General features: G+C 36.1%; 1 protein-coding gene across 1 annotated transcript; it reads right to left on the bottom strand.

Moving 5' to 3' along the window:
• Positions 1-1,641: 1,641 nt before the first annotated feature.
• Positions 1,642-3,908, bottom strand: LOC144442775 (uncharacterized). The gene is made up of 3 exons (XM_078132147.1): positions 3,824-3,908; positions 3,409-3,485; positions 1,642-2,586 (listed from the first exon to the last, which is right to left on the bottom strand). The coding sequence occupies exons 1-3, from the start codon at positions 3,906-3,908 to the stop codon at positions 1,642-1,644; spliced, it is 1,107 nt and encodes a 368-aa protein (XP_077988273.1).
• Between the last annotated feature and the right edge of the window lie 12,219 nt (positions 3,909-16,127).

The raw sequence follows: 16,127 nt of genomic DNA, 5'->3' as shown, positions 1-16,127 counted from the left end.
ACCTGAGTATGTATGTATGTATGTATTATGTATGTATGTATGTGTGTGTATGTATGTATGTATGTATGTATGTATGTATGTATTATGTATGTATGTGTGTGTATGTATGTATGTATGTATGTATTATGTATGTATGTGTGTGTATGTATGTATGTATGTATGTATGTATGTATGTATGTATGTATGTGTGTGTATGTATGTATGTGTGTGTCTGTGTCTGTCCACCTGTCTGTCTGTCTGTCTGTCTGTATGTATGTACATGTGGGTGTGTATGTGTAAACGACTTAAATTAAAAAAATAAGACCATTTGCTTTCATTGGTATTTGGTTAACACATTACCATGAATACAAAGTCAGTATGTAGTGAGTATGTAGTGCTATGAATACAAAGTCAGTATATAGTAGTATGTAGTGCTATGAATACAAAGCCAGTATGTAGTGAGTATGTAGTGCTATGAATACAAAGCCAGTATATAGTAGTATGTAGTGCTATGAATATAAAGCCAGTATGTAGTAGTATCTAGTGCTATGAATATAAAGCCAGTATATAGTATGTAGTGCTATGAATACACAGCCAGTATGTAGTAGTATATAGTGCTATGAATATAAAGCCAGTATGTAGTAGTATATAGTGCTATGAATATAAAGCCAGTATATAGTATGTAGTGCTATGAATACAAAGCCAGTATATAGTAGTATGTAGTGCTATGAATACAAAGCCAGTATGTATAGTAGTATGTAGTGCTATGAATACAAAGCCAGTATGTATAGTAGTATGCAGTGCTATGAATACAAAGCCAGTATGTAGTAGTATACATGTATAGTGCTATGAATATAAAGCCAGTATGTAGTAGTATATAGTAGTATGAATATAAAGCCAGTATATAGTAGTATGTAGTGCTATGAATACAAAGCCAGTATGTAGTAGTATGTAGTGCTATGAATACAAAGCCTGTATGTAGTATGTAGTACTATGAATACAAAGCTATTATGTAGTAGTGTGTAGTGCTATGAATACAAAGTCAGTATGTAATGAGTATGTAGTACTATGTAGTAGTATGTAGTGCTATGAATACAAAGCCAGTTTGTAGTAGTATGTAGTGCTATGAATATAAAGCCAGTATGTAGTAGTTTGTAGTGCTATGAATACAAAGCCAGTCTATAGTAGTATGTAGTGCTATGAATACAAAGCCAGTATATAGTAGTATGTAGTGCTATGAATACAAAGACAGTCTATAGTAGTATGTAGTGCTATGAATACAAAGCCAGTATGTAGTGAGTATGTAGTGCTATGAATACCAAGCCATGCAGTATGTAATGAGTAAAAAAATACTTCTTTTCTTAACATTTTACTTTATTTTAATGCCATGCATTTACTATAGCAAAAATTCTTCCATTTCTCAATTTGACATTTAAAGAAACATTTGCATATAGGGTATAAAACATCTATAAAAAGTAAAACCGATTTTGTAGGATGAGAACTAAAATGGCTCCCACCCCCTAAAAGATTTTTTTTTATAATTGTACATTGAACTATTGATATCGCCCCTAATTGTAACAATAATAATAATAATAATAATAATAAACACAAATTTATAAAGCGCCTGATATCCATCAAAAGATGCCCAATGGCGCTCCCAGTTCACATGAATGCTCTTTGGAATAGATAAATTTTGAGTTTGGCTTTGAAGATATCAACAGTAGGTGCGATGCGAATGTCAAGGGGGAGATGATTCCATAATGTGGGAGATGAGTGTGAGAATGATCGGTCTCCATATGATTTGAGTCTGGTCTTGGGTATGTGGAGTAGTTGTTTGTTGCTTGAACGAAGTGATCTGCCTGGGTTACTTTGCTGAATGAGGTCGGAAATGTAATGTGGGGTCTTTCCATGTAGCGCTTTATATGTGATCAGCAGGATTTTGAATTGTATTCTGTAAGTGACTGGAAGCCAGTGTAGTTGTTGGAGTATTGGTGTGATATGATCATGCTTCTTGGTGCGGGTGATGAGTCGAACGGCACTATTCTGGGCTCTCTGTAACAGACTGAGTTGTGCAGTTGGTAAGCCATACAGTAGGGAATTACAGTAGTCTAGTTTGGCAGCAAGAATAGAATGAATTAATTTGAGGCAGGTTTCTGTAGACAGGAACTGTCGAATTTGTCCAATACGTCTGATGTGGAAGTAGATACTTTGGCAGGTGCTAACAATGTGTTTTCGAAGTTGGAGGGTGCTGTCAAATGTAACTCCGAGGTTTCGTGCGAATGTGACTGGCATGATGACTGTCGAATTGATTTGAATATCACTGATAGGATTTGGACTGTTATCAAATTTGGAATGTAGGACCAGGACTTCTGTTTTTCCATCGTTGAGTTGCAGCTTGTTATCTGTCATCCAATTCTTGATGTCACGAAGGCACTTCTCAATTTGTGTGATTGCAGTTGAAGTGTTAGGTCTGGTGAATGATAGGTACAGTTCATTATCGTCGGCATATTGGTGAAATTTAAGATTGTGTTGACGGATAATCTGGCCAAGTGGAGTTATGTAACTCAATTGTACTGGAATATCTTTGTACTGTGGGCCCTCATTGGACTACATATGGCTAATCATATAATGAAGTGTAATCAGTGTGATGTAGTATCATTAATTTTGCGGGCCGACCAGGCTGAACTGCGGGTCGATTTGTAGATCGATTTATGGGTCGGTCAAAATGACAATTATTTGTATAAATCAACCAAAACAAATATAAGCTTACAAACAAAGCCAACAAATGAATACATATACGTGTACAAAATAATCTGTATGAACACATTAATGTATTCAGTCAATACTATGGTGATCATTATGATGATGATTGATATAGTAATGACATGAATAGAATATGTACTGTACAGGGAGCTGTGTTGTGACAATGATAGACTAGCCAGACTAATTTGATTGTATAAGATAGATTTCCACCATAAAACTTTGAGTCGATGTTTTCAAAACAACAGGAACCACTTCCTGTCCTCACTGTGACCCGCAGCTGCCCCGCAACCTGCACAATAGTTACAGTCCCAGGCCCGCAGCGACCCGGAGCAGCCCGCAACCTGCACAAAGCGACCCGCAGTGGCCCGCAGCAGCCCGCAACCCGCACAATAGTTACACTCATCGCGATTCCCTGATAACACAGCACATTGAACGTGGTTAGACCTATGTAGTCAATGAGGGCGCACAGTACAGGGTTATTCGAGTACAATTACGTTTATGCAGTGGATATCGGAACATACAAAACAACCCTTTTAGCAATGCGACGATTGACAGTCATCTTAATCTGACGACTGACAGCCATCTACATCTAGTCTAGATCCTGACAGGGACCATAACACGCGCACTACAATCCCAGACTAGGACCTCCATGGGAATGAGGCATACTGGAATAAACCCTGCGATGCATGCCACTTTAGCTGTCAGTGCTGAACTTAGATATTTTGTTGGCAAGTCACAGAAAGCTGTCAATGTATTTACAATTTGTGGAAAGATTGCCTATATGACAAACACAAAATCCAGGAGATTTTGATTGGAAACGGTGGTGACCATAGCAACCAAAGTAAGGGAAATTGAAAATTTTTCAATTTTTGTTACCTCAAAATGTTACCGATGAATGTAAAAATCAAATCAAATCAGCGCCCTCAACGGCTATCAAGATTTCAACCTGTTTCTGTTCTGATTATGGATAATATCGACGACTGATTAATATGTACAAACGTCTAATTATTGGCCCTCACCTACACCGATAGTCCCACCCCAACAGGGAATTTTTAACTGAAAACGTGTAAAGTTAGTTTACAATTTTTGTGGGTGCTCTTGCCATCGTCAACACGACACACACCAGCCATTGATCTTTGGAGTTCCAAATCTATGACCCAGTCCATCTCTACTCGGTGTCCCTCATGGATCTGTCAATGGGGAGGGGGGTTTACACCCCTCCTGGATCACCATTCACCAGGAAGTAAATGCCCTAATTCACCATTCACCAGTATCTCTAGATATCAATTCAAGTTCACCAGATATTATTGTAATTCACCATTAATCAGTAAAGGCTGTGTAAATTCACTGCAGTATCATCAATTTTGTCATAGTTTGAATAGCCTTAGAATGTTAACATTTCGAACAGTGTATGAGTTTGGAATGTAGACCAGAGACATGTACACATGAGTTAGGGACTGGTCAGTTTCTCCGGCACGGGGGGTGGATTTTTCTATCGTGTGGACAAAAAGTCACTGACCCCTTGCAATACCAAAAAGGGCAGATCCCTTATTTCTAAATAAAACATGGTGGCACACTGTCATCTAGTCTCGCTGCCAGACTCGTGACTATCATCCCTAAGCTTTGTAAGCCGAGCAGCGTCGCCACGAGAAATGAGGGACTAAAACTTTATAAGCCGAGCGGCGAAGAATCGAGAAAGAGAGTAAAATCCCTCACTTTTCACGGCTTCGCCACTCGGCTTACAACGCTTAGGGACTATAGTCACGAGTCTGGTAGCGAGACTACCTGTCATAGAATAGTGGTTAGATTTTTGTATAATCAAAGTCGAACTTTAGTTAATGAAACGGAAACATTGCAGTTGAAACCAAAGGGGTGTAATCCTGTTATTTAAAGGAATTTATAAGTTGCCAGATACAAATATTGAACTGAGAACCAAAGACAACATAGTAAATGGGGTGTAGGTTACATTAGCTTAAAGGAACATTAATCTATTGTTTAGTAAATGGATACAGGTGTGCAAACATATAAATCCATTTACACTTGGCCAGTAGCTTATGATGATACCAAACAGGGCATTAATTTAATAGTGGATTTGCATAATCCCATATCTTTTGCCAATAGTGATTCACTGTAGGTTCATGTGACTGCTTTTATCCAACGATGTGTAGAGGGCTGGAGTACAGATGAATGCCTTGCCTATTTGACTTTGAAAATGAGGGAATAGGTCAAAGTGTCATTAGAAAGCTCTCCATTGATAACAGGGATGTAGAGTCTATCAACCACGTTTCCGATGTTACTTGGCAAAATGTGAATTTTCATTTATGGCAAAATTAACTTGAAGGTCAAGGTCAGTGTCATTTGCCAGTTTGTTGACACTCATAGATAATATGGGTGTAGAAACTAATGTATAGTCTTTATATGTACTAAGCTTCCGATGCTACTAGGCAAAATGTTAATTTTTGTATCAAAAATGGTCGCCATTTGGATGTTTTTGGAAGAATCAAGAAATGAAGTGACGTGCATATGCACATGATCGCTATAGTATTAGATATGTTTTGTTGAAATTGGCCTGTGTATTATGATAGAGGTGGGCAAGGACGGATGCACATACATGACCCTACGGAGTAAGGTATTTAAAGTATTGAAAGAAAGTGACATGCATATGTCACCTACAGTACAGAAAATGTATGCCAGGACTGATTGAACTTGAATTATGCAGATCAAGAATAGGACTGATAACAGATAGTCATTCCTATAGTCCTCTCCTTGCTCTGTCTAGTGGGAATAAATACGAATGGAAACTGTGACAATAGTATAATAATGCTTTATTGAATTCTATAAAGATGAATCACCTTTCAAAAAATATAACAGTTGAAACATTTTCATGATATCAATAATTAACATACATGTATACTAGTATATAATGTACACATATAAACTCGGTATCCGTAAAATGTCTATACTGGAATAAACAGTGCTCAATATATATGTATGTAGAGTTGTTTAAATAACACAGTATCAAGCAACATTCACAAGAACAGTTGTTTCATGCTGTTGCGATCATCACACTGATCACTGTGTTATATATAGTTTTATATATATATATATATATGTCCCCCTCAATCAAAGTACAGTGTAACTGTTTCTCAATCAAAGTAAAGTGTAACTGTTCCTCAATCAAAGTAAAGTGTAACTGTTCCTCAAAGTAAAGTGTAACTGTTTCCCAATCGAAGTGTAACTGTTCCTCAATCAAAGTGTAACTGTTCCTCAATCAAAGTGTAACTGTTCCCCAATCAAAGTGTAACTGTTCCCCAATCAAAGAAAAGTGTAACTGTTCCTCAATCAAAGTAAAGTGTAACTGTTTACCAATCAAAGTAAAGTGCAACTGTTCCTCAATCAAAGTAAAGTGTAACTGTTCCCCAATCAAAGTAAAGTGTAACTGTTCCTCAATCAAAGTAAAGTGTAACTGTTCCCCAATCAAAGTAAAGTGCAACTATTCCCCAATCAACGTAAAGTGTAACTCTTCCTCAATCAACGTAAAGTGTAACTCTTCCTCAATCAAAGTAAAGTGTAACTGTTCCCCAATTAAAGAAAAGTGCAACTGTTCCTCAATCAAAGTACAGTGTAACTGTTCCTCAATCAATCAAAGTAAAGTGTAACTGTTCCCCAATCAAAGTAAAGTGTAACTGTTCCCCAATCAACGTAAAGTGTAACTCTTCCTCAATCAAAGTACAGTGTAACTGTTCCTCAATCAATCAAAGTAAAGTGTAACTGTTCGCCAATCAAAGTAAAGTGTAACTGTTCGCCAATCAAAGTAAAAGTGTAAGTGTAACTGTTCCCCAAAGAAAAGTGTAACTGTTCCTCAATCAAAGTAAAGTGTAACTGTTTCCCAATCGAAGTGTAACTGTTCCTCAATCAAAGTGTAACTGTTCCTTAATCAAAGTAAAGTGTAACTGTATCCCAATCGAAGTGTAACTGTTCATCAATCAAAGTGTAACTCTTCCATAACCAAAGTAAATTGTAACTGTTCCTGAATTAAAATAAAGTATAACTGTTCCTTAATCAAAGTAAAGTGTAACTGTTCCTAATCAAAGTAAAGTGTAAATGTTCCCCAATCAAACTAAAGTGTAACTGTTCCTCAATCAAAGTCAAGTGCAACTGTTCCTCAACCAAAGTAAAGTGCAACTGTTCCTCAATCAAAGTACAGTGTAACTGTTCCTCAACCAAAGTAAAGTGCAACTGTTCCTCAATCAAAGTAAAGTGTAAATGTTCCCCAATCAAAGTAAAGTGTAACTGTTCCTCAATCAAAGTCAAGTGCAACTGTTCCTCAACCAAAGTAAAGTGTAACTGTTCCCAATCAAAATGAAGTGTAACTGTTCCTCAATCAAAGTAAAGTGTAACTGTTCCCCAATCAAAGTAAAGTGCAACTGTTCCCCAAGCAAAGTAAAGTGTAACTGTTCCTCAAAGTAAAGTGTAACTGTTCCTCAATCAAAGTAAAGTGTAACTGTTCCTCAACCAAAGTAAAGTGTAACTGTTCCTCAATCAAAGTAAAGTGTAATTGTTCCCTAAACAAAGTAAAGTGTAACTGTTCATCAATCAAAGTAAAGTGTAATTGTTCCCTAAACAAAGTAAAAGTGTAGCTGTTCCCCAATCAAAGTTAAGTGTAACTGTTCCTCAATCAAAGTCAAGTGCAACTGTTCCTCAACCAAAGTAAAGTGTAACTGTTCTTCAACCAAAGTAAAGTGTAATTGTTCCCTAAACAAAGTAAAAGTGTAGCTGTTCCCCAATCAAAGTAAAGTGTAACTGTTCCTCAATCAAAGTCAAGTGCAACTGTTCCTCAATCAAAGTAAAGTGTAAATGTTCCCCAATCAAAGTAAAGTGCAACTGTTCCTCAATCAAAGTAAAGTGCAACTGTTCCTCAATCAAAGTCAAGTGCAACTGTTCCTCAACCAAAGTAAAGTGTAACTGTTCCTCAATCAAAGTAAAGTGTAATTGTTCCCTAAACAAAATAAAGTGTAACTGTTCCTCAATCAAAGTAAAGTGTAACTGTTCCTCAACCAAAGTAAAGTGTAACTGTTTACCAATCAAAGTAAAGTGTAACTGTTCCCCAATCAAAGAAAAGTGTAACTGTTCCTCAATCAAAGTAAAGTGTAACTGTTCCTAAATCAAAGTAAAGTGTAACTGTTCGCCAATCAAAGTAAAGTGTAACTGTTCGCCAATCAAAGTAAAGTGTAACTGTTTCCCAATCGAAGTGTAACTGTTCCTCAATCAAAGTGTAACTGTTCCTTAATCAAAGTAAAGTGTAACTGTTCGCCAATCAAAGTAAAGTGTAACTGTTCGCCAATCAAAGTAAAGTGTAACTGTTTCCCAATCGAAGTGTAACTGTTCCTCAATCAAAGTGTAACTGTTCCTTAATCAAAGTAAAGTGTAACTGTTCCATAACCAAAGTAAAGTGTAACTGTTCCTGAATTAAAATAAAGTATAACTGTTCCTTAATCAAAGTAAAGTGTAACTGTTCCTCAATCAAAGTAAAGTGTAAATGTTCCCCAATCAAAGTCAAGTGCAACTGTTCTTCAACCAAAGTAAAGTGTAACTGTTCCTCAATCAAAGTCAAGTGTAACTGTTCTTCAACCAAAGTAAAGTGTAGCTGTTTCCCCATCAAAGTCAAGTGTGCAACTGTTCCCATTCAAAGTAAAAGTGTAACTGTTCCCCAATCAAAGTAAAGTGTAACTGTTCCTCAATCAAGGTAAAGTGTAACTGTTCCTCAATCAAGGTAAAGTGTAACTGTTCCTCAAAGTAAAGTGTAACTATTCCCATTCAAAGTAAAGTGTATCTATTCCCAATGAAAGTAAAGTGTAAATGTTCCCAATCAAAGTAAAGTGCAACTATTCTCAAAGTCAAGTGTAACTGTTCTTCAAAGTAAAGTGTAACTGTTCTTCAATCAAAGTAAAGACAGTGTAACTGTTCCTCAACCAAAGTAAAGTGTAGCTGTTCCCCAAAGTGTAACTGTTCCCATTCAAAGTGAAAGTGTAAATGTTCCCAAACCAAAGTAAAGTGTAACTGTTCCTTAATTAAAGTAAAAGTGTACCTGTTCCTCAACCAACAAAGTAAGGTTTAACTGTTTCCCTATCAAAGTAAAGTATAACTGGTCCTCAATCAAATTAAAGTGTATCTGTTTCCTAATCAAAGTAAAGTGTAACTGTTCCTCAGTCAAAGTAAAGTGTAACTGTTCCTCAATCAAAGTAAATTGTAACTGTTTCCCAATCGAAGTGTAAATGTTTCCCTATCAAAGTAATGTGTATCTATTCCTCAATCAAAGTAAAGTGTAGCTGTTTCTCAATCAAAATAAAGTGTAACTGTTCCTTAATTAAAATAAAGAATAACTGTTCCTCAACCAAAGTAAAGTGTAACTGTTCCTCAATGAAAGTAAATTGCAAATGTTCCCCAATCAAAGTAAAGTGTAACTGTTCCTTAATTAAAGTAAAAGTGTACCTGTTCCCCTATCAAAGTAATGTATAACTGGTCCTAAATCAAAGTCAATTGTAACTGTTTCCCAATCAAGGTGTAACTGTTCCCCAATCAAGGTAAAGTGCAATTGTTCCTCAATCAAAGTAAAGTGTAACTGTTCCCCAATCAAAGTAAAGTGTAAATGTTCCTCAATCAAACTAAAGTGTAACTGTTTCCCAATCAAAGTAAAAGTATAACTGTTCCTTAATCAAAGTATAGTGTAACTGTTCCCATCCACAGTAAAAGTATAACTGTTCCCCAATCAAATCAAAGTGCAACTGTTCCCCAAAGTGTAACTGTTCCCATTCAAAGTAAAGTGTAACTGTTCCTTAATCAAAGTAAAGTGTAACTGTTCCCCATTCAAAGTAAAGTGTAACTGTCCCTCCCTCAATCAAAGTAAAGTGTAACTGTTCCTCAATCAAAGTAAAGTGTAACTGTTCCTCAAAGAAAGTGTAAATGTTCCCAAACCAAAGTAAAGTGTAACTGTTCCTTAATTAAAAGAAAAGTGTACCTGTTCCTCAATCAAAGTAAAGTGTAAATGTTCCCCAATCAAAGTAAAGTATAACTGTTCCCTAATCAAAGTGTAACTGTTCCCCTATCAAAGTAAAGTATAACTGTTCCTAAATCAAAGTAAAGTGTAAATGTTTCCCAATCAAAGTGTAATTGTTCCCCAATCAAAGTAAAAGTGCAATAGTTCCTCAATCAAAGTAAAGTGGAACTGTTCCCATTCAAAGTGAAAGTGTAAATGTTCCCCAATCAAAGTAAAGTGTAACTGTTCCCCAATTAAAGAAAAGTGCAACTGTTCCTCAATCAAAGTACAGTGTAACTGTTCCTCAATCAATCAAAGTAAAGTGGAACTGTTCCCCTATCAAAGTAAAGTATAACTGTTCCTAAATCAAAGTAAAAGTGTAACTGTTCTCCAATCAAAGTAAAAGTATAACTGGTCCTCAATCAAATTAAAGTGTAACTGTTCTTCAATCAAAGTAAAGTGTAACTGTTCCCCAATCAAAGTGTAACTGTTCCTTAATTAAAGTAAAGTGTAACTATTCCTCAATCAAAGTAAAGTGTAACTGTTCCCCAATGAAAGTAAAGTGTAACTGTTCCCCAAGCAAAGTAAAGTGTAACTGTTCCCCAATCAATGTAAAATGTAGTCATCTCCTTATAAAAATATACATGTAGTTGTATGTAGTTTATGGGTTGTCGGTGGCCGAGCGGTTAGCTCGTACGCCTCTTACCTCTGCAGTCTGGGTTCGAACCCGCCTGGTGTTGGCTGGGTTTGATTTAAAATTTAACTAGGTCTGCATGTAAGAAGGGTGATGCTCAGTTTGACCCTGCCGAACAACGCAGGTTTTCCCCGGGCACTCCGGTTTCCTCCTGCTTCTTCAACACTAGGGCACTAGGGCACTGCTCTGCGGCGACCATTCAACAAATTTCCGAATTTATTTGGACAAATAAAGATTATTATTATTATTATAGTTATTGACCCTCGTCTCATGAAAGTATTTCCTCAGAAAAGTCAAGTATAGCTGTTCCCCTACTCAATGTATGTGTCCCCAATAAAAGATGTATAGAGGTGGTATAACAATTCTGGTATCCATATGGATTCTAATCTATATCAAAGCTTTCAGTACAATTAAAAATAACATTATACAAAACGTATAGCATTAATTATTTCCCAAAAATCATCATTATATTAAAAATGGAAGAACAAGTTGTGTTTTCTCTTTGCGTAAGCTTAATAATCACTCATAGATGGTTTGTGTTAGTCTTTACAGATAGGATTAACATTATGGTTAATTTGCTAGTTTGGTTAATGGTGAAGGGTTAGGGTTAGGGTTAGGGTTAGGGTTAGGTGCCTAGACTAGAGGTGACCAAAGCATACGCAAAGAGACTGAGCAACAGAGTCTACCAAATAAATACACTGAAGATTTTGTATTAGGTATTTGGGTTAGGTATTCTTCAATTGTAATGGTATGATAATAATGAATTTCAAATTCTCGATAATTATGACTAGTAATTCTAATTCAAATTTTATGTGCAAATGCTCAGCAAGTATTCTCCATAATCAAACAAGTGAGAAGACATTTTTTTAGTTTTAGAACATAACAAGATGGCACTAATTAAGTACACTAACATTGTATCACAATTGCTGGCCTGAAATTAATTTTATATGTCAGTTGATATATAGCAGAGTTTAAAGTTGCATGTGCTATATCATTATTATTGTTGCTGGGGTTTACATACCTTAGAATAATACTAAATAGCGAACTAGCAATCCAGACTGAGCATGCTCAGATGCAAAGGCCTGTGGGATTATGTGTGGTTATCGTAATACCTAATCTGGAGCTACCAATGAAATAAACCTTCCATAAAGGTCAGGGTGACTATGAATTGATTATTTGTGGTTACAAACAATGTAACATTATTGTTTACAATACTAATTTATTTAGCATTTATTATCCCATTCCCCATGATGCAACATTCAACATGGCAGGTTTGCAAGTTCCCTATTAATCTCGCTTCTTTTGACTCCAACATCAATTAGTTAACATATTGCTAGGAGTGTGGTGGTTATGTTTCCCTTGTCCCCATTTTGTAATATAGCCATTAATGTGCACTTTAAGTCTCGTTGGACACCCCAATAAATACACAAATCTCGTCAGCCATTTTAGGGTGCAAGTTTCACATTTTTCCACTAAATTTGCACTCATCCTTCACTGAACACGTTTTCATCTTTATTATACCAAATGGATTATCAGTCTAGTAGTACCAGACATTCCAACTAAGCTGTGTCTAGGGTTAACTTTAAGTTGTTCTGTTACCTTATCAACATCTATGGCACAGTCACTTTGTCTTTAACAAGTTCCCCAAAGTTGACACCCTAGTAACACCTAAACAAATGCATCAACTTTAGCAGTAGGTCCAGTGATTTCAAGCTTTAAGTTAGTCACAAACACAGACACATGTATGCACTACACAACTTTATGAGTGTACGCAGGTCGCTCTTCTTCAGGTCAATTCAATGTAAAAGACAGTGGCCATAGCACGGGATTAGGGCTTTGCTAAATAACCCCAAGAATAATCTAGAGACAGATTGTTCTTGTTTAAGGATACAGTAATTTTCAAAATTTATAAAATTTCTCAGAATTTACAATCAATAATTCCTCAACACCCATGTTTCCCATAGCATCATATACCAGGTAACCCGTCAAATCTTCTAGCTAGTATGGCTTTTAAAAGAGATCTCAAATATTCAAACCGAGGAGCTGTAATCAGTTTTCATTTTCTTTTTGTCAAATACACTCTATATGTCAATGGAAACAGTTTAACTATTCCTTTCAATGGCTGAATTGTTTACTAATTATTGTTGATATTGTATTTGATATTTGACAAAACAATCGTGAATGGGTATGGATTTGTTGACAAATAATAAATACATGCTTCACATGACAGTTGATAATGTGAGCAATAGTCTTGTTCATTTTACAACTTCTGTTTCTCATAAAGACCACCTGTATGCTATAGGTAACTCATTTAATACATGTCGTTGTTGGCGCAAATGCTGCATAGTTCTTCCAAATGACTTGGAGATGTTACAGACTATTAATTCTTACCATGACAAGCTGACCAACCCTAATAGTAACTGTTGACTTCTTCCTCTTCCTGTACAACATTAATACTGTGGTGGATTGCAAAGAGTGTTCTTGGTGATGTAACTGGTAGTCTTAACTTCTTCCTCTTTCTGCACAATTTTTACATCTTGTGGTGGATTGCGACAAGTGTTCTTGATATAATGGTGCATTGTAGTCTCGACTCCTTCTTCCTGTAAAATATTTACTCTGCTGTGGTCTGTGACATGTTCTTGGTGATGGATCCAAGTCTATGATTGTATTTCTGCAGCAACTGTAACTAATATTGGGCATACATGTAGTTCACAATTGATGTGCCTCTGGTCAGTGGGATGCTGATGCCTACAATTCAACAATCATTAACACCTATATATCAGTGAATGCAAAAATAATGTGTTCAGGACATTTCATGAGCAGAAGGGCAGTAGACACCAATTTTGGCAGCTGTGTGCCATTGAGGATGCATGACAAAAAGGTAATGGCAACCTCTTGTATGCATTTTTATTTTGATGGCTGGTTGGTCATTGACAGCTCATTTATTTCATTTTATTTCATTTACTATCTGACAATAATCAAAATCAACTGTGGTAGAGAGCATAACAGATGTTTCTAATAGAAATAATGTGTGTTGATCACGAAAAACTAGACAAAGATTAGCACAGGTTTTGAAACTAAGAAAGATCAGCTCTAAATACCTTTTCATATAGTTTGCAGCATATTTGAATCCTGGCAGGTGTCTATTTCACATTCTGATTTTGTTGAGTTATGTGAGTAGAAAGAGAGAGACTTACAGGTAAGCCATGTCATGGTCATGCTAAAAACAATAAATTGATTCTAATCTGAGTAATCAATACATTGATTATCTCCAGATTCTCATTCTGTCTTGGACGTTAGTTTATAACTGATGAACATAATAGAGATCTTGTGAATGAAAGCTGGACAGAGAGTGAAATCAACTAACCTTACAGACAGCATTTTGCAACTCATGAACAAAGAATGTCACAGTGATTGGTGAATAAAAAAACAATAGTCTGCAGAGCAGTATGCAAATTATGATTAATACTTTGAGATTGATCATTAACTGTGGCTGGACAATGGGAAACAGTTAATGAAATACTTGTTTCACTTCACATGGAACAACACATGGATGACTGCATTGTTAAATGAAACAAGGAAATCGCTACAAAATGTTGCAGATATATCCATACTCCATCCTTTGCATTGTGACCAATACTTTTCACTTTTCAATGTAAAATATAATTGCATTGACAAAAAATAAACATGAAATTGGCATTAAAAGATACAATGAAATGAATATGAATTTCACCGATCATGGAGCCTGCTATCTTGGGTGTGTCAGATGAAAATTCATGCCATCAACATTGAGATAGATATATATAGGAAATATAACATTATTGTTTCAATACAGTGACAGTTGGCATTGACGACATATTGGAAAGAGATGGCAATGTGACAAACTCTTTCACACTGAATCGGGCACATCAGCTCATTTAACTCTTCTATAACTTCACCAGTATCGTTACCCATTCAATTTGTACAGCCTGGCCTGATTGACAACATATCTGGATATCAAAGGCATTAGATTTCGATCAGTTCGAATAAACATTTTGTTTCATTGAAGATGGTAGAAGTGAACAAAAAGACCACACATCACAGAGGCCAAAAAAGAAAATGCAATTGTACATTGTGTTATCGGTGAGTTTTGACCAACCCATGGTGTACATAGTCACAGCACCCTCTAATCCAATTCAATGCATCATTGATGTACAACAATATTTGTGACCCACAAAACCAACCAACAAATAAATGAACTTGACAAGCAAACCAACTAACCGACTAACCAACAAACCAACCAACAAACTCAAAGGACCAACCAACTTACCAAACAACTATAAACAAGATAATAAATAACTTAAACAACAGACAACCAACTAACGCAGACAACCAACCAACCACCAACCAAATAACCGACAAACCAACCAACCAACCAAATGATGACAAATCCAACTAATAAACAAAATAAACAACTCATCAACCAACCAACAATACAAACCAGAGGGTGATGTGTTTATATAAACTACTGGTCAGCCAGAACTTATTAATAAAACAGAATGTATTACAATTTCTTACTGGACTTCATGATGTTTGGTTCTCCTGTACACTTGCATCAAAAAAGGTTTACCCAATGTGATCAATATCTGATGCATTAAATAATATATGTTGTCATTCAGGCTGTGCCATAAAAACTGAGGGTTTGACCATACTAGTGAAGTTGTGGAAGGTTTTACAAGTGCTGTGCACGATTCAGTGTGAAAGAGTTGGTCATATGTCTTCTTTTTCCGATATGATTTCTATGGCAACTATCAAAGTATTGTCCCAATAATGCCCTACATCCAATGTATATCTGTCTCTATGTTCACATCATTAACTTTCATCTGACACACTCAAAATAATATGATACATGACCAGTGAAATTCATATTCATTTCACTGTGCCTTTCTAGCCAATTGCATGTTCATTTATTCTCAATGAATTCGATTTTGCAAGGAAATGTAAAAGCTATCGGTCAAAATGCAAAGCACAGAGGATGGGTGAATCTACCACATGTTGTGGAAATTTCTTTGATTCTTTTATTGCATGCAGCCATCCAGGTGTTGCAACATGCAAACCGACTTGAATAATATATACATATCAACAATATCCAAATATGAAATTTAAACACTGTCTATTGGTTTTTAGTTTTCATAGATTTGTATGGACATATAACCTGTGTTCCACTGTGTGCTTTTATAGCAAATTATTGTAAGAGAATTTGAAAAATACGAAAGTAGTCTTACCTGAAAGTAATTGCTGTTAGTATGGTTAGGTAGGTACAATCCTGATAATATCTTCGTCCAGATGTAGAAGATACGGCTATGAGCCCCAACTCGTAGGTCGTCGCTAAGTCAAGACCATGAGGGACGTCTAAAGACGTACTTCTATTGTATTAGCTGCTTGTTCGTTCTGACCTCGTAAATGGGTCGTATTTTTTTTTTTATTTCAGTCCTTGGTCATCGTTGAGGGCGTCAGTCATATGGTCAGTCACCCGGCACACATTGCCCGGCACAACACTGTCAGCACAGCTCACAGTAGGGTAGAGCAGGGGCATGAGGCAACAATTCTGGTGAAACTCGAAAATGATAATGATGTCATACAGGTAATAAAGGCCCAAGTTAGCTATGAGGCACA

Source organism: Glandiceps talaboti, chromosome 11 (genome assembly GCF_964340395.1).
Source record: "Glandiceps talaboti chromosome 11, keGlaTala1.1, whole genome shotgun sequence".
NCBI lineage: Eukaryota > Metazoa > Hemichordata > Enteropneusta > Spengelidae > Glandiceps > Glandiceps talaboti.
This window is presented reverse-complemented; position numbering and strand designations above follow the sequence as displayed.